This window comes from Xiphias gladius, chromosome 24 (genome assembly GCF_016859285.1).
Source record: "Xiphias gladius isolate SHS-SW01 ecotype Sanya breed wild chromosome 24, ASM1685928v1, whole genome shotgun sequence".
NCBI lineage: Eukaryota > Metazoa > Chordata > Actinopteri > Istiophoriformes > Xiphiidae > Xiphias > Xiphias gladius.
This window is the reverse complement of record NC_053423.1, coordinates 12,902,754-12,928,818: the sequence shown is the minus strand read 5'-3', so window position 1 is coordinate 12,928,818 and position 26,065 is coordinate 12,902,754. Positions and strand designations below refer to the sequence as shown.

At 43.4% G+C, this 26,065-nt stretch overlaps 1 protein-coding gene across 4 annotated transcripts in view; it reads left to right on the top strand.

Annotated features, from left to right (window-relative positions):
- The first annotated feature begins 644 nt into the window (after nt 1-644).
- Nucleotides 645-26,065, top strand: part of runx1t1 (RUNX1 partner transcriptional co-repressor 1) — a 58,208-nt gene continuing 32,787 nt past the window's right edge. For all 4 annotated transcript variants that reach the window (XM_040122531.1, XM_040122529.1, XM_040122530.1 and 1 more), the window contains exon 1: nt 645-1,315. In XM_040122531.1, the coding sequence (XP_039978465.1) occupies nt 1,288-1,315 (28 nt within the window). In that variant the 5' untranslated portion in view covers nt 645-1,287. The remainder of the gene's footprint in view (nt 1,316-26,065) is intronic.

The window sequence follows — 26,065 nt, the reverse complement described above, 5'->3', positions numbered from 1 at the left end:
AACCATTTTTTTCCCCCTAAACTTAACCAAGTACTTTTTGTGCCTAAATCTAACCAAACCGTGACTTTTCTTTAAGCTTAACCGGCGTTTATTACTGCACCCAGGACAAAAAATGTCCAGTATGCCTCCACCTTAGAGGTGCGACTATTGCAGGACACACACCGAGAGGGTCGGGACAAACGATCTATATGGTCGTTCAGGTTGGAGGATTGTTGTAACACCCGAAGGATACCCACTCGTTTTGTCTAAGAATTAGACTTTAAAGTCTGCGCTTTCATTTTTGGACCGCAAGGGGACTGGGACTGTAGATTTTGTCCCCCATCACCTACACTGGAGTTGCATTAGGGAGAAATTTTATCATCACATGCACAGGAGAAACAATTGCAGCGACCTCTGATGCTTCTCATGTAAGCTATATATGAGCATGTTAAGTGCTGTTTCAAGAAAGACTTCAAAAACTCTGGACCTATCCTTTAATTCTCGACCAACACAATATGTGAATACACACGTTTTCCTGTGCCCTTGGGTAACTAACCTAAGGGGGTTATCTCCCTGGGAGCCCTTGACGTGAAAAAGCTTCGGGAGCCCCTGGCACAGACGAAAACACTTCGACTTGACCCGACCCTGCTTTTGCCAACCTGTTTTAAGACACACAGATGCTGGCTGCTGATCAGTCGCCTCCTCTTCCTCCTCCTCAGCAGCGCTTCGGTCCCGCCCACCGCCACCTGGCTCTGCTGCGCACCGCCGACTGGAGGCAGAGCGCCGCTACTCCTCTTCCCCACGCCAACGGAGAAGCAGAACACAGGGAGCCCCGAGACCGAGGGTGTGTGCATGAAATTTTTTTCCCCCCTCATATTTAAAGAAAAACAAAAAAACGATTCATACAATCTAAGAGCGACTGGAAGTTTAAAGGATTCTGGAGGAAAGTGCGAAGACGAGTCAAAGAAATATCAGACGGGTGCCCTGCGCACTACTGCATCCTTCTTCTCCATCTCTTTCTCATCTCTCCTCCTCCTCTGCCTCTGTGCTCTTACAAGACTCCCGGCTTGTCCCATCCCGCGTATCCCCAGTGACTGGTCGTTTACGGCAAGCCGCGAGCTGCCCGTCCTCTTTTGTCGGAGTTTGAACCGCATTTCGGAGCCGCTGGAAGTAAACTGCCAGAGCCCCCTCGGAGCTGGCCGGACTCTGTAGCGTTCGTCTTCCCTGACACGAGTGGATCACCGAGGGGACCTTGCGCGGAGTCAAAAGGACTGGAAATTATTTAGCCCTCTCACATCAACGTACCGCATGGTGGGAATTTCTGCCTCTTTTCAGTGTAAGTTGAGCTCTACCTTGCTATACTGGTTGTACTATTTTCCCAGTTACGCCTTGGCTGTAGTGTTGTGTGCGGTCATAGAGACATATGTGAGCCAAATTAACAACAACAACAAAAAAAAGGTGAAATAGCTGTTGACCCATTAGAAAATTTGACATTTTCGATTTGTGCGTTGTTAATACATTTTATTGTAAAGTAAGTATAATGTACTGTGCTTCGGAATTCCGGCTTTAGATTGATATATGGCAACACTTCGAGCCAGCTACTACGTTATTTCTCGAATTATTTACAGCAATAATTTTATTTTATTTTTACCGTCCGAGGTGACACATCGATCGCAGGAGCGAACGGTGCGTATCTGTATCTGTAACACTATGTTATGGTCACAAACACATTTCATTCCAATGGGAAATGAGTAGTGAGAATAGATTTTTTTTCTTTTTAAATCAGCCTAATTTACGGCCATTTAAGAATCTTTTTAGTTGTAAATTAATTGAATATCGTAACTTTGCTCAAAACCAGCCTAAGAAGATTTCAATATTCTACTTGACCATTTAACCCTTTGGTGTGTCTGGGGACACTTTCGAAGAACAGCCAGTAATCGGTTCATTTTTGTGATATCAAGAGAACAATTAGTTTTCCATAAATGACGGATTCGGTTTGTTGAAACAGGGGCGCCAACTCGCAGCTGCCCCGTGTCTCCATAAAAAGCAGACACCCGTCCATGGGCTCGAACCCAGGACAGAGGGTTGCTCTCTCGGGCAACAGGCGACATCAAGTTGGCGGATCAAGTTCGGTGGCAGCCTTTCGATGTGTCGAGAAGGCTCTCCAAAAGCGAGGTATAGCCTTCACTCCACGGCTGACAACCCCCGGGGAGCACGGGCGCTCAGACTCCGCTTATGAGTTTTATAACGAGGCGTGCATCGCCACTCCTCAGCACGGGATGGACAACGCTGTGCAACGGAGAGCTGCCAGTATGCAGGTCCCCTCATCCCAAATTAAAATAACACAAGGCCAATTCACTACTTTACTAGTCCCTTCTCGCTGAACAAACAGAATAATCCTAAACCTGGTGACCAATCGTTTCTAAAAGAAACGAGTAAACATTTTGTCATTACTCGTTCTTTTCCAAGAAATTGTGGTTGTTGATGTTCGCAGTTTTGGTGGAAAGATTTTCTGATGCAGCGACTTTGTCATCCCTCTGTGTTTTCCGGAAAGCCTCCTCCTCTCCTCTCCTCTGCTGTCACCTCTGCCCGGGCGTCCTGGAAAGCATTTAGAGAGACTTTGCATTTCAGAGTTTGCATTTGAAAACATACTCCGGAGCTCTGTTACAACTGTCAACCGCATCTTCTCGAATCCATGTGAAGTTTCCATCTCCACCCGCGACGACTTTGTCATCATCACATACAAAAAGCGCGACAAAAAAAAAGGAAAGAAAAAAAAGGGAAGCAGAAAACGGATTCATTTTTTTTTAATGGACTGGCAAAGGGTTGAAATTAAAGGGTTTGGGCTATATTTTACTCCAGTGGGAATCTTTTCCCCCGACTGGGAAAAGAGCAGGCATGCGGGTTAGGGAGGGAGGCTGCTGGGACACAACCTGCTGCCGATGCCCGGCTGTTCTCACGGCTCGGATTAGAGGAGAATATCTCCTGGAAACCGACGGGGCTTTGGACATTTCTTACGCATGCCGAATAGTCCCATGCAAAGCTTTGTAGGCCTCCAAGAGGGTGATTGTTAACTCCTCTCAAAAGCTTGACCAACTGCTGATGGAGTCTTTGCTGAGTTTTATGTAGATGGGAAGGAATAGAGGTGTTTATGCGCATTTTGCATTGATACAAGTTGTGTTTATTAACAAGAAAACAAAGTATGTAAGTATGTTAAAATTAGAAAATCTTGTCTCCTGTGAATCCAAGAAACTAGCATTTTTATTGGGCTGTCATGATGCATATGTATTCTATCTATTTTGAGATTCAGTATCATTAAGCTTTTTTATTATAAGTTTTAATTGTCATTATTTATTATTATTTACTGCAGTGGATAGACTGTTAAAATTATTTACCCTGGCCATCATTTACTCTGTCATCTCTTGTTTTTTTTCCATTCTTTAACCACTGGGACTTCCATTAAAGTAGTGACTTGACTGAAAAGACCATTACCTGGAGTGTGAGTGTTTACAGAGATAAAGAGAGAGAGACAGACAGAGAGAGACAAGGAGTAAATGAAAGGTAAACAAAGCTGGTGATGAGGGAAGAGTAAATGAAAAGTGCTGTTTGCAGGTTAGCAGTGTGTGTGTGTGTGTGTGTGTGTGTGTGTGTGCCTGCGCGCATGTGTAGCTGCATCCATGTGTACGTCTGTGCACACTGTATAAACAGGCTTGTATTAACATTAGTTGCTAACTGTGGTTCAGGCTCTACAGCATCAGCTAGCACTTCCAGGGGCCATCTGCCCAGCCACCAGCCTGCCTCACACCTGTTCCCCCTCCTGCCCCCCCCCCCCCCCTCCAGCTCTCAGGCTATAGGGTCAAATGCATCAGACCGCTTCTCGCAGACACGGACGTGGCCTTGCAAAAAAATGATGGCAGCCATTTTATTCTCGCTTTCACACATACATACACACACACACACACACACACACACACACACACACAGGCACAGAAACAACCAGAAACACTACATATCCCTCGTTGGCAGGTTGAAAAACACTCCATGTGTGTAGTCAGCACACACATAGGCTGTGGTGTGTGGATGGCACACACACACACACACACACACACACACACACACACAGTAACTTTGCTTTGATTATCTGCATTTTTTCCTCTTCCTTTTTACACCAACAGCATCTTATAGCTTTCTAGTGGTGTACATGCATCCAAACACTGCATTTAGATCACGACCCCAAACAATAAATTACTATTATTTTAGAGGCGAAAAGAGCTGATTTTCCCTTTAATGTAGAGTCACACTGAGGCTCCAGTGCTGTGATATAATTACAAAGCACTTCTTTTAAGTATGACACACAGAAGTTTGGATTCAGTCCAGGTTTGCTATATGGTGAATAAGTGATGATGACTCAACAGAGTTAATATGCCAGCTACACCGCGAAGCCCCTTGAGTATTTCTGTATCAACTGGAAGGTTTTACTTTCTCATAGCTACATACAGTATGTATATGAGCCATTCTCCCACCGGAGGCCTGTTTATTCAAACGTGTTGTGTCTCCATATCCTCATTTTGTTTTAACTGAGCTAGTTTGGGAGTACTTGAAATGTTTAGCTGGATACATGTTTTGTTCGGCATGTTGTTCTTGTCATTTTAGATCTTGGCTTGCAGAATCTTCACAATCCTCACGAGCTACTTCATTTATGATTGGCTATATAGCTGCAACCATTAGTCAGTTAATCGATTTACGGAAAATGAATCGCCAAATGTTTTCATGATAAATAGTTTCGGTCATTTTCAAGCAAAAAGGCCAAACATTCTCCAGTTCCAGCCTCTACTGTTACATATATGGGAGAAAACTGAATAGCTTTAGGTTTTGGACTGATTGTCGGACAAAGGAGGCAAATTGTAGACATCACCGTGGGCTTGGAGAAATTTTATATGGCATTTTTCAATTATTCATTCTCAAATAATCAGCAGATTATTCGAGAATGAAAATGATGAGTTCCATCCCTAACTGGCTATGCTATATGGTATAAATGCTGTAGGTTCTCAAGAGTTGGACAGTTTTGGTTGCTAATTTGTTTTACAATTTAATACTTGGAATAAGTGAGCTTTCTTGGTGCGTCAGTCAGCTAATGGAATGTTAGATAAATACAATGTCCTGGAGTTGAGTCCAGTCTGGAGGGTTTGTTGCTGTCTCCTTTGTAAAACTCAAAATATGAATCATTCAAAACACAGCAGAATATGTATATAAAGATAGAGATGGCAGGATGTTTTGAAATAGGTACAGGTTTCATTTGAAGACGTTTCAGTCAGAGGGCAAATGTCTGCTGTAGCGTTGGATACTAAAACCACTGTTCCATGCACTCCTTCAAGATGTATAGATCTGTACTGATTATTCAGAGCCGTCTGTCACCAAGTCCCAGAGTGAATTATAGATAGATTCGGAGGGTGTGTGCGCGCACTAACATACACACACATGCCCTTGTAGATCGATAGGCCCATTGATGGTTATCAGTGAGAGGGCAGTTCTCTTCACTGCTTATTGAATTTCATCACCCATGAAAGAGCTGCAGTGGTATAAAAGGACTTGCAGGTATGTGTGTGTGTCTCTGTCTATGCATTTGTGTTGCAAGTGTGTTATAAATGTGCGTTAGTGCACCCTCTCCTGTGCTCACAAAAGCAAGAGGGCTTTATTCTAGTTGTGAGTTGGCCTTTACAGGGGCTTATTTAATGTCAAAGTCAACAGTGAGCACTACAAACTGAATTTATTAGCCTTGTTCGTGTTTTTACGCCAGATAACATTAGACTTATAGGGCAACTGAAGAAGAGGCCAATAGGGCAGAGTCTGACAATTCATCATGTTTCATGGACGCAGTAAATTCTTCACAGGTTTTACACTTAAAGCCATTTAGGAACCAAACGGGGAATCATATTGATAGTAATTCACTTCCTGAATGTGACCGAATCCAACTTTTTCTTCTTCCCTCATCCTCAGTAACACAGAGACAGCTGTACAAGCAGCATCATCAAAGCTGGGAAATGTAGTTTTTCAGTTGTTCGGGTAGATGGCCACGAGTATCTACCACCGTTCAGGTTTCTCGGGCTAAAAAACACACTGATAGACATGTGCAGGGCAACATAAACACACACACTCTCTCACATACACTGCCCTCTCGGTCCTCTGTATATAGACTGGGATTGAGTCGCTAATTAACTTCACTTTCTCTAACTGTATCGCACACAGGCAGACTGTCACACACACACACACACACACACACACACACACACGCACACACACGCACGCATACATACAGAATCTCTCTTTTAGGCTCCTTCTCATGATGTCTGTCCCCTCGATCTCTCTTTCTCTCTCTCTCTCCCACTGTTTATTTTCCTGCCTCCATCTGGAGTCGGCTGATATTGTAATCGCCCTAATGCACATTGCCTTCCCCTCACGCACACACGTGCGCACACACACACACACACGCACACACACACAAACACACACACACTCACACACACACAAACACACACACACACACACACACACACACACACACACACACACACACACACACACACACACACACACACACACACACAGATACATACAATGTGCCATCCTGACAAGCTCCTTTTCTTATTCCAAGAGATAAACCACTGGATGTGATTCTCTGACTGTGTGTTTGTGTGTGAGTGTAAGTGCACATGCAGGTGTCTATACAGTACGTCTAAAGAATACAAAAACTAAAACACACAAAAGTGTGTTTCTCCCTGCACTCCACCAAAGGTAACAATATTGAATAGGAACTTCTTAGTGATGTGGACCAGTGATAATGTGGCCGAGTGAAGATGTTAGGCGTTATCGCTCACCTCCTCGGAATTCACCTGTCACACAATTTACATTTAAAGACTAGACAGTGGAAGGGAAAGGAATTCAGGGGTGGTAGAGGAGGTGTGTTTGTGTGCCTGTTTGGTTGTATATGTTTATGTGTATGTTTACATGTCTTTTGTGAAGGTTGGTATGAAACGGAAAAGTGTGTGGGCGAATGTTGAAAGAGATTACTGCGCTGTCATCTCTAATAGCTTTTGTTTTGAGATTCTGCAGAGGTTTGGGATGATGGAGAGTGGGAGCACACACACACACGCGCGCACAAATGCTGAGGACACACAGACAGGTTTGATTGATGGGGGGTATGAGCTGTGAAACTGTGCGATTAGGAGCCTTTTTTCTCCCTAGTTCACGAGAGGACGATTGTTAAAGAATGGACCAGCTTGCTTTGCTACAAGTCCATAAAACCTGGCCATAAAAGTCGTTTTTGTCCTTGTGCGTGTGTGTGTGTGTGTGTGTGTGTGTGTCTGTGAGAGAGAGACAGAGTGAGAGAGGTGGAGGGGTGGGCACAGACAGACAGCTCTTAAAACAAACAAACAGGCAGGCAGAAAATCAGACAAATTGACAAAGAGAGACACAAAGAAAGAGGAAGTAGATGAGAAAGAGGGAGAATGAGGGTGGGGGAAAACCTCAAGTCATTCCCGTCACGCTTTAGCAGCTTTAATCACCTAAACCAAGGTTGCTTACTGCATAAAAATCCTACATTGTTAACACGGACCTGTACGAGCATGTGAAAATAATTCTCTTCCTGCCCTCCTCTTTCTGTTTTTTTTTAAAGACATAATTTACGATCACCATCCCGGCTTATCAGCTTGGATACCCTTGATATTTGATTTACAGCTCCGTTCTCTCACATTAATTTTGTTGTATGGATTTGGACGATACACTTTATGAAAAGGGCAGCCGGTGGAGTGGAGCCTCAGCTAGCCTGGTAAAAAGAAGTGTAATTAAGATCAGCAGACAGGGAGAGCGAGAAAGAGAGGAGCACAGATCAATAGATGCAGACAGTGGACCTTCTGTTTTTTTCCCTCCGAGTATTGACGTGTTCAGTCAATTACAGCTAGAGAGAGAAGGAGAGATGGGGATGTAGGAGTCTGTGTGTTCAATTATGTGTGTATGTGTGTGTTAGGAGATAGACGCATGCGTGCGTTCACGTATTGGGAATGTCTACACCCATGTGTGTATGCGTGAGTAAGTGCAGTCAACACATCTGCGTTTAAGATGTGTTTCTCTAATATTCACGATAAAATATAGTTGACGACTGCAGAGTAGACATGCCCACTGTTGTTGTAGGACTTCTAGTTGCTCCAAGCCTTTTATCAAACATCAACAGACACTGCCAAATCATTGTTTCCTCTCTATGCTGGTTAAAATTACACCACTGCAGCCAAATAATGAGGCCCTCTTCTTTTGTGGTTGAATTTGACTTCCATGATGGGTATTGTAGGAAGAGGGGGCTTCCAGCTGTTGTCAGTTAGTGTCACAGACAAACAGGGAGATAGGACAATGGAACGGCGGTCACTTGCTCCGTCCGATTGTCCTGTTGTCAAACCAACAGCAGGTGCCTCAAATGATAAGCGCAGAGTGTCAGTTATTTCACGGAATGGCCATTTTAGAAATTGGTTCAAAGAGAAAGAGGGAGGGTGGCAGAGGAGATAGTGGGGGTTACAAAAAGAAATGGAAGGAGTTAGTCCATTTTCACCAAATGGGGCCAAGTAAAAGCCCCATTTTGTTAAACTTCTAGTGCATCCTGTCTGCAGTATTTCCCTCTCTTCGTGTCCCCCCTCATCCCCATCCAATCCTCAATAGCCTGAATTGTTGCTAGCCACCCCGCTAAGTGTTTGTATGCTCACAGTCGATATAATCTTCGCCGGGAACAAAATTACAGTCTATTTTATCTCAACAAAAATTATATTTGATGGCATTTCCACCTCCAAAAAATAGAAGATTAAGCTCAGAATAATCACACTCACTGGGTTTTGGGTTTTTGGGATAAAAAAAAACCTCCTGGTTTTCTGGCTGAAAATGGTGGTTAAGTAGAAAGCTGTTGCAATTCCGTTTGGGCAGGGGGATTAGGTGTGAGGCTGTTGCTGTGTATCGATGAATAGATGGAGATCTCAAGAGCGGCCTCTCCTTGGATGTGTATATGTGTGTGGGCTTGTGTGTGTCTTACAGATAGAAAACCTTAGAACTGGGAGAGACAGAGTGCAGTAAATAAAAAATGACAGAGAGAAAGTAAGTTTACATTCTAAATTTACACACTACCTAGCTATCTAGCTATCTATCTATCTATCTATCTATCTATCTATCTATCTATAGTGTCATCTGATATACATTCATGACCCCAGCTGCTCTTATGGATTTGCGATTGACAGCCCTTTCATCAAAGCATCTGTTCTTTCCCTCTGTCATACTCTCGCCATATGGACATGTCATCCTCAGCTGCGCGTTTCATTGTAGCATAGATGATTTGTCTCCATGGTAACCAAACTCCACTTTTAGAAATATGATATGTATAATGTTTTTGGCCCCACATGTGCATGATGTCTACACACACTGGTGTCTGTATTGCAATGTACCTTGACATTTATAGTGTTTCATATCAAGTTAGGGAACTTGTGCAGACTGAAGTTTTATGGCTCCTACAGAATACGGACGTGTTTGTCTTTTCTACACGATAAAGCCATTTGTGGAAGAATCCAAGCTTTTTCCAGGATTTAAACAGCTCCAGATTGCGGCAAAACTCTTTAGTCCTGGTTACACTGAGAGTAGGCGCGGAGCAGAGGAGGGAGAAGGGCTCTCACGGAGCAATAAAAATCCAGGAGAGAGCATAAATCCATCTCCCCTTGTAAGGTCCGAAATTTTTTTGCAGATGTTTCAAGATGTTTGGCCCAAGTGACGGTAATTTCTTGCCCATCTGTCTTCTCTCCTCCCCCTATGTCTCTTTATCAACATCTGGTTTTCGGTGCGGCAGGGAAACAAGTATCCTTTATAAGCCAAGGGTTCACAGTTCCCCCTCTGCTTGTGCTATTAACTTAGCCTCAACTACTGCTCTCTCTCTGCGCACACATATTCACATATGCTAACCATTAGAAAGTCATACCATTCAGAAAATGTAATAACTTTCAGTTAGAGGGGGAGATAAAGTATTTTGGCTTTTGTGTGTCTTCATTTTTTCCATAACTGCAAAGAATTTGGGGTTCTGGTTTTTATGCCTCCCCTGTGAGAGGACAAATTACTGCCTCAATGTTAGTTTGAGGATGCTTTAGTGAGAGAAAAGCCCCTTCCCCTTAGCATTCAAGTGGGACCCTTGGGTCTCTCTCTGCACCTCGACTGCCCATTTAGGAGTGAAGAGCATAAAGCTGCTACTCAGGGTGATAGCATCAGAGACGCATCACATCATTTCACTTGTAGGAAGAAGACACGTTTGTTAGGGAATAAATGCAGCCAAACACTTTCTGCACACTTTAGCAGTACAGCAAAACCAAGATCTTAATTTGCTATTTCCTCTTTGGCAGTATTAAATTGTCCACGTATAATTCACAGCTGCGCAGGGATCGCATATTGTGGCGCAGCTGCGAGTTTATGTTTGCAAATTTAACCATGTCACACACAGGCCTGAACTACACATCAAATACATGCACACACATCCCCAAACAGACACACAGGTGTGCACTCATCATATCGGTCTCCCACATGCTCACAGACAGTAAGAAGTTGAATATTCAAACAAAGATATGCAGCTCAGCACCATATGGCAGGGTTGTCAATCTAAAATGAAGGAATGCAAAGTGTGCTTTGAGTGTGCCATGTAAGGTGGTGTATGTCAGTGGTGCGTATTTGATAGGGTGAGCAGCATTTGAGGATTATATGGCATGACATATTACACAAACGGACACGCACGTACACACAAATTCACAAAATCTCTACCTCTGTTTCTTGTGTGCACGAGTACAACATACATACCACTCTTACTCCACCACGTACCCTTGTCATACTTTTTGTCATTTAACTGCCTAACAAAAGCATGCTGAGCTCATTGTTAACGCCAGTTATGTTCCATTAAATCAGTGTTTTCCTGTAACACAACACAGTCTCATAGAATTTTATGAAAAGAAAATTAACCCTAAAATGCAGCGTCAAATACATTTTAAGACCACAACGTGTACCATACCACACGCACAGTCTCTGTATTTGGATGAAACAAGAGTCTTTGGTTTTGCCATGTAGCCCAAGGCTACAAGACACAATCACACAAATACATGTACCCACACATGACAGATGCCCCTTACTGCCAAAGACACTAATGCATTAGTCGTGCACTGCCCCGGGCTTCTGCCTGGTAGGGTAATAACAAGACCAAGTCACCAGCTGATCAAGGGATGGAGGAAGCACAAATACACTGGTTCAAGCACACTGGTGTGTTTAGACTGAGCCCATGTTTGTATACCATTACCATATAAAAGGGATTACTCTTGTAGCTAAATGTACTAAGTTGGTTTTAATAATTCAGTGCAACACCCTAACACACATTTCCTTGTTGTCTGTTTTTACATGATACATCCAAAAAGTAGTTTTAGTGCAAGTGAATTAGCACGGTCTCTGTGTTTATATAAGTACTGATACAACCACAATTTTACCAAAAATCTCTTTGCAGGTAATAGTGTGTTGAGATGAGGATTGAGCCTGGTGATGGCTGCTTTTGTGTCTTGCAGACCTCTGTTTACTCTCTGCGTTGATTGTGTGATTGTGTGTGTGTGTGTGTGTGTGTGTGTGTGTGTGTGTGTGTGTGTGTGTGTGTGTGTGTGTGTGTGTGTGTGTGTGTGTGTGTGTGTGTGTGTGTGTGTGTGTGTGTGTGTGTGATGGGGGCGGATGTGGTATCTTCATGGGGAATTGATTGCAAAGGATTAGATTATGATTACAAAAGGGGAAGGGTTGACAAAAGTAGAGATTGGGGAGAGAGAAAGGTGAGCGGTGTCAAGGAGAGCGGTGTAGCAAGGTGAAATAGGGAGACAAGAAAGGAAAGAGATGAAGATTTGTACCAAAATAAGACATCCATCATGTGAGGAAATAAGGTGCAGGCTTTGCCAAATTGAATAAATATTTCCTCGTAATAATCAGGAAATAAGTTTTCTATTAGATAGTCTAGTGATCTGACATACTGTAATTCTTGTGGACTGAACGCTTCTATCTGTTGCGAGTGCTGACTTTCAGGCATTAGGTACCAGCACTTAGTTAGACCAGTGGGAACAATCCAAAATGAGATTCTGATGTTTTAGAATGAAAGCCAGGTTATTAGGCAGGGTGAGTGAGGTTGTGTGTCTGTGGCTCTGATGTAAGCCTGTTTGTCTGTGCCAGTTGGAGAACAAGACCCTGCAAATAGAGAAAGTGGGAAGCGGAGAGGAAAAGCAAGTGGGACACATTTGTGAGTGACTCTAAACCGCTGGAGATTGACGCCAGAAGCCACAGAGGGAGGGAGATGGGGGTAGTGGCAGACAACAGAAAGGGAGGGGGAAAAGAAATAACCCCGAACAAGATGTTAAACAACATTTATGAGTTTCCAAATTGCTGAGCTCGGATACAAGCTTCAGCTTTCAGACCTCTAACGTGTTTTTGAGATTCTCTGTCTCTCTTTCAGGCAGCTAAACTGCTTCTATGCTGGAAGCATTTCAGCTTTTAGGGAAAAACAACATATGAAATCAGTCAAACTATATTTAACTAGTCCATGTCAAGGAGTTCACACAGCAAGTCTCAACCACAGCTACATGCGAGCCAGAGTATACACTATATATAGCTGCTCTACTGTAATAGAAAAGTACAACTAGGGATTAAGGGGTTGGGAAAAATGCTGTATTCAGGGTATGTGAAGAACGCTTGTAAAATGTGACATACATAGCCCACAGCTAAAAGAACCAGCGCGAGGCTGCCTTATTTCATGAAGATGGATACAGCTGTTTTTTTTTTGTTTGTTTTTTTTAAGAAGCCAGTAAAGACAAAACAGCTACTGCGTTTGTGCCACTAGGGCGTACCAATTTGGAATTTATTGCTTCTTCTCATTTGAAATGTGCCAGTGTTTTTATTCACAGCCTGCAAATTAAATTCAGAATCTGGATGGCAATATGAATGTGACAGTGAAAGAAAATTAAATTCATGAATAACAGACCTTAAATTTGTATGAATGTATATGCTTCTAATACAGAACTGAATCTTGTTGTTCTCCGGGAATTACAGCGATAGAAAAGACAGTATTTTTCATCCCTACATAATACACAAGTAATGCCTCCACCGCATACATATATTCACATGGACACTCTGACATCCCTCCATCCCCAGAAAACCATCAATTCTGATACTGCTGAGTGGTTTTGGTTTAGGAGGGGCTGTACAGTCCCTGTCTTTCTCTCTCTCTCTCTCTCTCTAGTGTCTGAGAGCAGCAGTAATGGTGCCCTTGTGCCAGAGGAAGAAGCAAGGACACAGTGTTTTATTTTACCAGTCAGACACATGGTGAGTCTGGTTCAGGCAAAGACAGGTGGAGAACATTGGTTGATGAGAAAAGAGACGCCATACTTGGGTTCAGGTTTTCTCTAGTGGTAGGTACGTTGAAAGAGGTATTGGCTACTTCAGCCATTGCCAGCAATAAAATCCGGAGTCCATGTTCCGTGTAAAAATATATTTTTAAATTCAGCAATCTTAGTAAGCCAATCCTGCTTTCTTTCTCTTTTTTCTCCCTTCTCTTTCTGCTGTCTCTTTATTTTTCAGCTTCCTATTCTCTCTCTGTCACACCAGTAGCTTAAGAAGTGCTAAAAAAAATAGCACTATTAGCACTTGCCTATCTTTGAACTGCGTGTGTATATTTGCATGTGCATATATGTGCACGTGCATGTGTCCTTTGACAGTTGGGAGAGCATATCTGCTGCTCCTGTTGTCATGGAAACAGTGGGCACTGTGTGTGTTTGTGTATGTATGTGTGTCTCACTGGAGACCCCCGAAATAGAGCAGGGAGCAGGTCTGGTCAGGAGGACTAGGGCCACATTCAGACCGCTTTCTGCCTCTGACTTAATTCACTTCTTCCACTTTTTATTTTTTGTCTCCACGGTTTGACTCCCATCAGTAAATAGACCACTGCTACTCTGGTTTGACTCACTGTTTGATGCCCCAGGCAGTGTCTGAGGAAGGCAGATAGGACAGTGCGCTTACTCAAGGCAGGAGCCACGACAGCGAGGTCAGGTCCAAGGGCACTGGTCACACCGCCACCCTCCAACCCCCCTTCCCTGCTCCATCAACTATCCTCTATCCACCTTCCATCCCACAATTGCTGTTCCAGCTTTAATTACTTGAAAACAGGCAAAAACATCCTGGACCCGGAGAGACAGAACTAGTGACTGAGTTGATCATGTGTGTGCGCGCTGCTGTGTGTGCATGTGTGCAACCCATAGCATGTTTTGCATGGGAACAAGACATTTATCTCAACAGTGCAATACGGTCTTCCACACAAACACACCCCAACACTGTCCCCTTCGCACACATCCTGACCCCGACCAGCCAACTATCCCCACCCTTCTCCTCTCCCTTGCGCCCCTGGGTTCCCATCCTCTAGGCTCCCATCCTCTCCCCCCTCCCAGGTTCCTTCTGGTTCCCTTTCTGGTTCCTGACCAACAGGGCTATCTCTAGATGGCCGGTGGTTCCTCTCATTCTGCCGGCCCATTGTGTGGTGAGTTGGGCTGGGCCCTGGGCCCCGGGGGCCGGGAGGGGAGCCAGGAATGGCCTGGTTCCTGTTGCTGTACTAGTTAAAGGAACTGTGGCACTGTTTCCATTAGTCCATCATAACTGCTGTGAAACTGATTTTAAGGCTATTTTTGTGGAAACAGTTAAATCCCTGTAAGTTGCTTCCCTTGTTTTGGGTGAACTGTGACTTTGATAAGGAGAATTGAGTAGTTTAATTGGATGCCTTAGGTGTTAAAACAACTTAATGGCACAATTTGTTCCACAGCTGTTGCATGATAAAGGCGGTTTTACATGTAGAAAATGTGATCCAAAAATGACTTGCTCAGGATTATGGGGAGAGATTCAGAAGCAGGTACATTTACATACAAATCTAGCAATGGCAGACCTTTTTAATGATATTAAATAGATAATGCCACTTTCAAAATACTTTTTATACAACTCTTTTTCAAAAATCAAGGTCTGCAGGGAATCATCCCTCAGGCTTTTTAACCACTTTTTAGAGTCTCTACATTTAACACTAACTAATATGGACGACAGTATTTTTTAGGATAATTTGGTACTTTATGGCCAAATACTGACTGTATCAGCAGCCCAGCAGCAATAATTATCCATAGTGAAGACAATGATACTCAAATGAGTGGCCACGACAGGTCCCTTTCTTCTCCCCACCCTTAAGAATAACTTGAAATTTGCACACTTACCCCTCATTATCTTTGACACTGAGTGCTTCAGGTGTCTGCACAGAGTGTCCCCTGGTTTGAAGGAACACATATTTCCTCAAACCCTCCCAGCCACAACTCAAACTGTGACCTCAGTCCACTCTGTGCCTTGTGAATTTCTCCCTTTGAGACTCCTGGCTCACTGTGCTGTGTTGCATGGAGCGCTACACTAGCTAGTGCACTCGGTTAATTATGACTGCCAAGCCAGGCTGTCACAGTGATTCACTTTGGAAAGCGAGAGAGAGGGAGGAAGAGAGGACGTGGAGAGAGTTGGCAGGTGTACAGATGTATCATTAGCGCCACCTAGTGATGCAGAGAGAAGAGAATAGCAACTCCTGCTCAAAATGGACTTGAGGGGGAGTTGATTTTGATAAACTGTTTATCATTCTGTCTGTATTTCTACACATTTTTCTCTCCTCTTTTCTTGTTCTCATCTATTCTTCTCAAATGTCTCCTTCTGCTTTCCTCTATTCTCTCTGGCTTCTATCGTGCACCTCAATCTTTCAACACCGTAGAACTCCTTTTTCTTGCTTGCTTGTTTTTTTTTTTTTCCTCTTTCGCCACTTCTCTTGCCAATGTCAGTTGTGCTGTCTCGTGTACTATTGCAGCAAATCAAGTGCTCCATTCATCTCGTGTCATATGTGTTACAGAGAACTGGAAATGTGCACACGCTCCCCTCCTCTGTCTCCACTGACAGCTACATATCCACTTTATCATCGATGAGCAGATCAGATTGGAACGGAGCCAAGTCACTCAGTGCTGGATAAATAGAAGTTTGCTATGGGTGAGGATTTAAAGGACTGGTTGAGGTTGCCCCAGCTGGAATGAAATGGGGTAGTGCCCTATTGTGATCATATGGTTTATTTGCTATTGATCCTTGAGGCACAGTGGGAAGATTATTTGAATTATAGTTCCCTAGACTCTTTGTAAAAAGGGTTACTGGATACACTGGGAGTTTACTGTTTCCAGTGCCTTAGAAATCAAGCATCTGAGTGCAGAGACATCAGATCATGTTAGAGCAAACTGCTGCTATCTCGTGCCTTCAGGTGAGAAAAAAAAATGGTTTCTGCATAACCATCAACAACTCTTACGGCAGTTAAGACTGGTTTGGTAGCGAGCAGCTGAGATTGGAAGTATTCAGCAACGCATCCACCCACTCACTCACACGCACACAGGCCCGCACACATGCATGCACCCACAGCAAAAAAGTCATTTGTTCTACCTCATTAGCATGTATTGTGGCAAGCGGGCGTAACACACTGAAAGGTGAAATGGGTCCGCCATGAATAGCACACCAGTCGGCAGAGGAGAGGAGAGGAAAAGGAGGGGGGAGGAAGGCAGGGGGAGGAGGGGAGTAGAATGTCCAGATGGCTGGGGACCTGCCGTACATACAGGGAGTCTCTCGCTCGCTGATTCCTCCGCTGATTGCACCGTTTCGACTACACTCGCTTTCACTTGCCGTCCTTCTGCAGCTCCTTCTTTTTCTCACTACCATCAACACACATTGATGCACAAACAAAGGCCAAGCCCATATGTAACCGCCCTTCTTCCAGAATTGTTGTTCTCATGCAGCCATTGTGCATGTGCACACACATACACACACACGCATGCGCACACACACACACACACTCTCAGAGGCATTGTGTGACCAGAGGAAGAGTGCAGTTGACTGCACCCCATCGGAGCGCCTGTTGTGACCCATTGCACTTCTACACAAGCTGGTTCTCTACTTTCCTCCTCTCCTCCTTCATATCTCTTTCAACCACCTCGTTCTTTCTCTTCATCCATCCTTCCTCCTTCCACCTTCTCATTTGACCTTCCTTTTTCTATAGGTGTCAGCTTTAACTCTTGCTTTTCCCTTTTTCTCTTCTCTTCTCTTAAATTATTCATTTACTGAAATGATACACGGCTTAATTAAGGGCTGACACTGACTAGAGTCCGTTAGATACACTAACTGTCCAGCTTAAAGTCTGACACATTTTGGACAGATTTCACAAAGCCTCTTTCTTCAGTTTGATGACTAGGGTATGACTATGTTTGATATGCAGTATTGAGATTCTGTTTCTGGCGAGTTACATCAGATTGCACCAAAGCTGAGGCCATCTTTGGTCGATCCTTTGACAGCAAAAGAGGAGAAAGGGAGAGAAAGTCGCAGAGAGGAAGAGAACTGACGTTTGCCCTGATATTCCCTTTCCTTTTCTCACAGTGTTGTGTAGCGCTGCCAGAATATCTCTTCATTTATCTTTCAATCTGCGTGTGTCTGTATGCCAGTCTGTCACTAACCCTCTCTTTCTATCACCCCTTTTCTCCGATTCTCTCTTCCCACCCCTCACCCTCCTCTCCTCTACACTTTTGCCTCTTTTTCTGTGTCTCTCTCAGACTATGTCTTCCCTGTGTGTCTAGTAGAGATTCAGTAATGGTCTCCACTGGGGTTGGATCTGTGAAGTTCTGTGTATTCTGTAGGCTTTGCACATTCACACACATACACACACAAACAACCACACATCAATTTTTGACAGCACACAAGCAGGGGTTAGTGGGCAAAAAGGACAGGAAAGGGAATAGAAGGTCTGTCTGGGCGTGTGGTGATGTGTTGTACTTCCATGTCAGTCCAAACACAACCCATTTACATGCTTTTGCATCTATGCTCTTTTTGCAGATTTCTATTTCTCTTCTTGCTTCGCTTCCCTCCCTCACATCGCTCTGTGCCATTAAACCTGCACATGTCGAGTGACCGGAGGCTGTCTCGTGGGACTTCTATGTGTGTGTTTGTGTGAGAGAGAGAAAGAGAGCATTTTGTGCATGTGTCTCACTCCATCACCCCCACTATTCAAGTCCACCTCATTGACTCATCATTGAGTGGGCCCTCCAAAGCTCTATTGAGTTTATCAAGTCTTCCACAAAAAGTCACTCCCATTCTTTCTTTCTAAAGCAAGCTACCCCCCCTTACACACACACACACACACACACACACACACACACACACACACACTGATACTCATAGGAAGGCTCCGTCCCACACAAAACAGCATTGACGCTCGGATGAAATCCTCTAAGCAAAACATTTCTCCTCATCAGCATTGTGTGACTATTCAGTTTGTTAATGCGCCTGTAATAAGAAAGCCTTTTATTTGCCTGTTTTGAATTTAAGCACATATATTAACCCATATACTGAGAATGACTCTTTAATAGTCTGAAAAGGAGGTGAAGGGGGGTGTTAGGAGGCAGGAAAGGAGACGAGAAGAGGGCAATCTAGGTTTGGGATTCAGCAAGCTTACTTAAAGCCACAGTATTGTAGCTTCTTGACACGTTGACTTGTTTAATACTTGCATAAAGTAAGCCTCTGATGCTCATTCACAGACACACTCACACACAGAGAGTGTAATTTAACACAGCACGAGTCATATCCCATACAATTGTAAATGTGGTATTTGCAATGCGAGTGCCTCAAATGTATTTGTCCCTTTTTAATAAAAGTGTCCAAATGGCAGGGAATGCCATTATAAAAAGCAAATATTACAGGTTTAGGTTTTACAGAACGTACACCGATGCAAACAATCATCACTATTTGGCAGTGGAGTTTTGCAAAGCTTTTGTTGCTGTCAGTTGGATTATGTGTTTTGGCAAGCCTCTCGCTAAAGTATTTGTTTGTTTGCCTGCGTCTGTTGCTGTTATTACATGTTTTTGTTGCGGATGAGATGGTGAAAATGGGACTGATTCCAGGCAGTCTGGGACAGAGAATGAGAACAAATGACTTGAAAATAGGCTTCAGTATCCTGCAACACTGCGCTTCCACACATATGAGATGATTTCTTTGGGGCTGTGAGCCAATAAATCCTTATCAGGTAAAATTTTCCACTATGCTGACTGATCTAGTTTGACTGGCACGGGCTGGTACTGGTTAGTATGGCTGGCCTTCCTGGCACTAGGATTGAAAATAATCAAAAACAATAATCTCTGATTACAATAACTGGAAGCTGGGATGTGAAGTTATGTTCCCAACTGCTGTTTATTGAATAAACCAAATACATTGTATCAATTTCTGCTAATGAAATATGAGCTTAAAGAGAGAGACTATGTGTATGTGAATGTGAGTAATTTTAGGGACCACAAGTCTCAGGGGAGCTGCTGGAGCTATTGCTGTTGTTTATCAGCATGCACACATGCACACACACACACACACACACACACACACACACACACACACACACACACACACACACACACACACACACACACACACACACACACAGATATTCTCTCTCTCATCTGTCTCTATCTCATCTCTCTTGCTGTCTTATTATATTTCTTTATCCCTTTCTCTCTCTCCTCCATTACTGGCATTTTAAGCAGCTCACTAGGGAATGGGAGGCTTGCTTGCTTGCTAAGATGCTTTGTCTCTCATCCTCACTATAATGGGCACACACACACACACACACACACACACACACACACACACACACACACACACACACACTCACACAGAACCCTTTCTGTTCTAAAGTAAATGCAGTTAAAAGGAGGATCAGGGGAATTTTGGTGCCATTTTTGTCTTCTGCTTTTCCTGAACCTAAGACATTATGCATGAGATTGTGTGAATTTGTGTGCCTGTGCGCAGATGCCTGCAAGCTGACAGGGAGTGAAAGCCCAGACATATGTTAATCAGATGTTGTGTTGATGGCAGAGCAGAAGGAGAGAGCGAGAGAGGAAAAGAGAGCACTGGGGGGAGGAATGAGGGGTGAAAAGAAACGCAGGGCTTTTAAAAGACAGAGTGAGAGTGGAAAGAGAAAAAGGAACCATGCAGGAAGAGGAGGAGGAGAGGTATGTGGAGAGAAGAAATGAGGAAGAGAACAGAGAAAATGACAGGAAATGGTGCAGTGACTCATTTTCTAACTGCAAAAACCACTGCCTAGAATCGATTCAATCCATTAGTTTAACTGAATGGACCTACACTATAAGTTTGAGGTCACTGAACAAAAATGATAAATGTTTCCTGTAGGTACTGGATACATTAGCCATCCACAGTGTGATTTTTTATTGTCATTTTTTTCAAATTTTAGTAAAACGTTGTTACCCTGCTTTAGCCGGGGAGTAACAACTGAAATCTGCCTTAAGAATCATATAAATGAACCCAGCGTAGAGCTGGGCAATAATTCAATATTAAAGTTGCTATAATCATTATTTTTATATTAACAATGGATGAAATGGCTAGATGTAAAGGCAATCAGGTAGCTGATGAGCCCACCCACCCAGAGTTATCGCCAACTCTGCAGTTCCCCCTGGCTCTACAAAGCTTTTTAATATTTTTAAGTTTAACATTTAGCAACTTGCAGTATGATTGTTTCGTGAAGATGAGATGATCCTATTGCCCCCTTGTCAAATTCTTTTTTTCAAATCAATGATTTCAAGCAATGTCATTAAAATTTAAGAAAGTGTTGGTCTACTATGTGTGACGAGTTTTGTCTCATGTAAGTGAAAATATACAGTATTATTTTACATGATAAAATTACATTATTTTGCATATATTTTCATTACTGAAACACAAATTGATGATTTACTTCTTTTCGGCATCATGATATAAAGCCCTAGCCTGGTGCACATGAACACATGAATATAAAGCTAGTACAAAGGTGGGTAAGTGAGTGGCTCGAGAAACAGATAAGACAGCAAAAATGAGAGATAGAGAAAGATGTTTAGAAAGACATGAAATGGAAGAGGCAGAGGAAAGAAAAGGATAGATGTGGGGCATTTCTACTCAAGAGAGTTTACAGGGGGCCAGAGAAGCAGCAGACGGCTGCTCCAAATGGATTTTCCTTGTTTGTAATGAGCCTACTTCTTCTGCCACTGCCAGAGCATGTGGTGTTTTGGGGCGGTTGAATGGAGAGAAGGACAGAGATAGAGAAGGATGAGCACTGGGTGGATGTTAAGAACATGTTAGATCTTTCTGATGGTGATATGCAGTTGCTAGAGGGACGTTTGTGGGGGGGGGGGGGGCAATCAGTTATCGTAGGTAGTGGTGTCCAGTGAGATGGAAAGAAATGAATACAGCAAGGAATAGGAAGAGAAGGGAAATTTGTGATTGACAATATTAAAGTTGTTGTGTTGTAGAGGAGGAAAGTAATAGCTGGGTGGTATTCCAAAACTGTGATGTAGGAATGAAAATATTAAGATAAACGAAACACAATCTGGAGAAGAATAATGATTTTTTTGGTACTATGTTCAGAAAAATTAGCTAATTGCCTAAATCTCATATGGACATACCGCCACAAAACGAAAAAGGAAAAAAAAAGGACATGCAATATGTGTAGAGTACTTGTGTCTTTCCTTGGCCTTCATTTTCAAACAGTGGTTTAGAGGGTTTAAATGAGAAACATATGAGAGAGAGCTTCACCCAAGGCAAAACTCTGGTAAGACAGTGACCTGTTTTAGCTTTTCTTTGATGTGAATTCCACAGTTCTGAACTCATATTACCCCTGACTTCTCTTCTCCTCCTCCTTTTTATTTTCTCCTCACCTCACCTCTCCGCTCCACTCCTCTTCCCTCCTCACCTCTTCTCTCCTCTCCCCTCCTGTCTCCTTTTATCAATTTAAGCTGCTGTTGTCACTGGTTTTCTCTCTCTCCATTGTCTTTGTCATTTCCACTCTGAAGAACGCTGTGAAGAACACTTCTAACTAACTCAGATTCACTCCTTTTGTTTCCACGTTTTTCATCTCTCCTGCTGGTTTTCAAAGGTATTATGTGATGTATTCAGGGTAATCTGACATTGGTTTTTATATGTGTGCATGCCCAAGCCTATATCTATTGCATACAAATGTGCTTTACTATGAGTAAACCACCTAAGGATACGTCTTTTGGTCCTTCATCTCATCTGTACATCTGATTGGGAGGGACTGAGCAAAAAGAGGAAAGGATGTTTAACAGAGAGCCTCTGTGGACCGACTCTGTCTTGTTCAATTTCGGGTAACCCGAAAAAGACCTGTCAAGTGTTGGCACATCTTAATCTTATATGCCATGTTGTAAAAAATACATGTAAAATGTCAATACACAGGTGGTCATGAAATAATGTAGGGTTCTGTGGTTTGGAAATTCATCTGATAAGATGAGACACGATGAGAGAATGTGAGGAAGTGAGGAGACGGGGACCGAAACTTTATGAAAGCAAAGACAAGGGCAGAGAACGAAGCAGAGGGAGAAGTCAGAGGCAGCTCACAGATGGTGAGCTGTCAGTGGCCGGCTGGGCATGTGCGTGTGCCTTTATGTGTGCGCAGTGTTCATAGCATGTATATTTGTGCACACTGCATGTATGTGGAGTGCATGTCTGCCCTTGCTTTCTTGTGTGTATCCGTGCATGTGTGTGTGCCTGCGCCCTCTGAGCTGAGGAGAGGTACTGTATGTGCGCAGAGCTGTTCTTCCCAGATGGCACTGGCAAACAGACACTGCAAGGCTGGCAGAGTTGGCACGTCTACGCAGTACACAGTTGGCACTGCCAGCCACCATGCTCTCCCCTATGTACCGGGGCGAATGTATCTGCTGCCAGCCGCCTCAGCTCATTGACTGACTAGCAGGCTGTCTACCAACTGACTTCTTCACTTGGTAAAGTTTCTCTGTCTTTGTTTGATCCATAGAGAGGGTCCTTTCACCGTAAATGAAAATAAAACCTCCTGATTTCAAGAATTGATTGCTCAGAATCAGCACTTCATGAATCTGTTACCGTGCAGCTGCAGCTAATGAAAAAACCCAGATTCAAACCATGAAGCAACATCAGATTGCCTTCACAAGAATTCGCGTCACAACTTGAGCATTTAAACCGGTTTCAACTATACACAGCTGCATTGTAATTACATTGTGCTGATTCTGTTGTTCCAGCAAGAGCTTTCATGTCTTAATTTCATTGTCGAATCATTAAACAGTGATGTGTCTTAACACACTCCTATGATCATGCCGATCTATAGGCCTCTGCTGGCAGGTTGCCAGCACTGGAGGCTTTCCAGCTGAATGCCTTGATGTTTTCTCTGTGTGGCGAGAAAACAAGCAGATACATACAAGGTTGAATAGCTACTGAGGAGAAAGGACCATATTAGTGAGTGTTTGTGTGTGTATTTGTGTGTGGCAGATGCACAGGAATGCATATGTCTGTCTGTGGTGGTGGCGATGGGTTGTGTACATGCATGTGCGTGGGTGGGGAGTGTGGACTTTATATTTCCCATGCTTTAAACAGGAAGAGTAAACTAAGCACAGATGTGTGCGCGCGCGCGCGTGTGTGTGTGTAACAGCAATCCTCTGCTGTGTGTACACTTTGTGTATGAGTGAGTCTATAAGTGTGTGTGTACCTCTGAGGAAGCAGCTGTGCAAGTGGTAGCGTGTTGCAGGACGGGAACACTTAAGCAGATCCAAGACACGGTGTGTGTGCATGTTTGTGTCTGCATGCGTGTCTCTATTCTGGAGCATATGTGTATGCCTGTGTGTGCGCGTGTGTGTGTGTGTGTGTGTGTAAGCGCATGGGCCTGTATTCTTCCATGTTTGTGTGTATGCAGGGGGGTTATTTTGGCCACCCATCTGTGCTAGGCTATTTCGCTACCGTTTCTGCAGGCACACACACACACACAGTCATACACATACACACACTCGCACACACAGAGCACTGTGCCAGGCAAGCTGTTCACTAGCTGGCCCTGGCACCGCTCCAGAGAGAGTGGTGGCATCCATCTGTAGCACTGGAGAGCGGTTAGGCTGTGTGTCTGAGTCAGTGTGTGTGTGTCAGTGCGTGTGTGTATTTGTGTTTATGGTGCAGAAAAACAAAACAATGGGATTGTCGTGATGATGCTATTAGTAGTATCGGTGGTGGGTGTGGGGACAGAGTTTAGAGTTGGGTCGGTTAAAAGCTGCTGTTGTTTGATGGAGAGTGGGAGGTGGATGTGGGAAGGTCAGTGATCTGAAGCGCCTCCTGCAGAAGAAAGACGGCAACATGTGTACCACAGTGCAGAATGAACTTTCATGAAGTCTTAGCAAAGTTTTTACTGTACTGTTCTGAGGATTCTGGCTACTGAGGGCTAAAAGCAGATAAGAAAAAGAACTGATTCTACCCACACAATTCAGATAAATGATGGCATTGTCACTGATATTTAGTAGCTACATTTATTAAAGGACCAGTTTTTAGGAGTCAGGGGGATCTATTGGCAGAAAAGGAATATAATATTCCTAATTGTGTTTTCATTAGTGTATAACCACCTGAAACTAAGAACCGTTGTGTTTTCGTTTAGAATGAGCCCTTCATATCTACATAGGGAGCGGGTCCTCTTCCACGGAGACCACCATAGTGCACGACCATGTTTCTACAGTAGCCCAGAACAGACAAACCAAACACTGGCTCTAGAAAGGGCCTTTGCACATTTATACGTTACCTGAAGGCCACCGGAGGTTCTTCTACACATTTGGAAAGGGAGGGGTTACAATCTGCAACCTCACCGCTAAATGCCACTAAATGCTAGACCCTGGTCCTTTAATAAATTTCAGGTAACAATAATTTTGGTTAATTGTGTGTATTTTTATTATGACATATACAGCATATATAATATAGTAATTATAAGGCTCATCAATTTCTCCAGTTTCCCCTGAAAGATGCCAGAATTTTATAAAATGAGCAGATCATTTTTCAGACTGATAAAAGTTGTTTTGTTTGCAGCTGCAAAAAGACACTTCACTGTCGTTTATAGTAAAGGTGGTCCTTTTGCAGTCAGGACAGCTCAGAAAGTTTTGGCTAAGAAAATGAGGGGGAAAGAAAGAGAAATCACTCAAAGTAACAGTAAAAACACACACACATTCATTCGGCACTCTTCTATGCAAATAGCGCTTTTCTATACACACACACAATCACACACCGATGATACAAAGGAGGCAATTTGGGGTTCAGTATCTTGCCCAAAGACGTTTCGACATGCGAGCTGGAGGAGCCGGGGATCCGACCACTGACCTTCCAGTTGGTGGACAACTCGCTCTACCTCCTGAGCCACAGCCGTATACGCTTAGGTTCCATAAACCTACAGAAGGAAGTTTTATGAACTTTGGTGACAATCTGGAGAATCATACCTGGATTTGAGGAGGAAACAGGAAGTGACACTAGGCTGGTGGTTTAAGTCCTGTGACGCCTGCATATTTGAGCTACAAATGGTATTTTCAACTTGATTTTCACCCTCCTCTTTGTATTATTTGTGTTTTCATCAGAGGGTCACAAGTTTTTTAATATTTAAATCAATAACAGAAATAATCCTGAATTTTATTTGCCATAAAAACCTCAAATAAGTTATGTACTGTTTATACCACACATACTGAATAAAAGACAGAAATTTGAGTTCAACTTTATGCTTTGTTAGCATGCAGGTCGCACTGACGTCAGCGACAGCTATGCTGTTCATTGCAGTTTTCAAGTGATTTGCCAGACTTGTTGTATATTTGTAATATGCCAGTTTCCTTTGGCATATCTGGCACTTGATTTTTTGGGAGTCACCTTCACAAATATGGAAGTTATTCCAGATGCTTGATTTTTTTTGCTTCAATTTTTTGAACTTGTAAGCCTGTCACGTGGTCACGTGTCACTGTCCCAGCGTCAGCGCTGGTAACGTTAGATGAGATGCACAAAACTATCACTAAGATTAAATGCCTGAGACTAAGTAAGAGGCATTTGAGTCCGCCCTATGTCAAGGCTTTGTTGTGAACTGGTATTCTTGCCCAATGTTGAGAAGCTCTCGTCT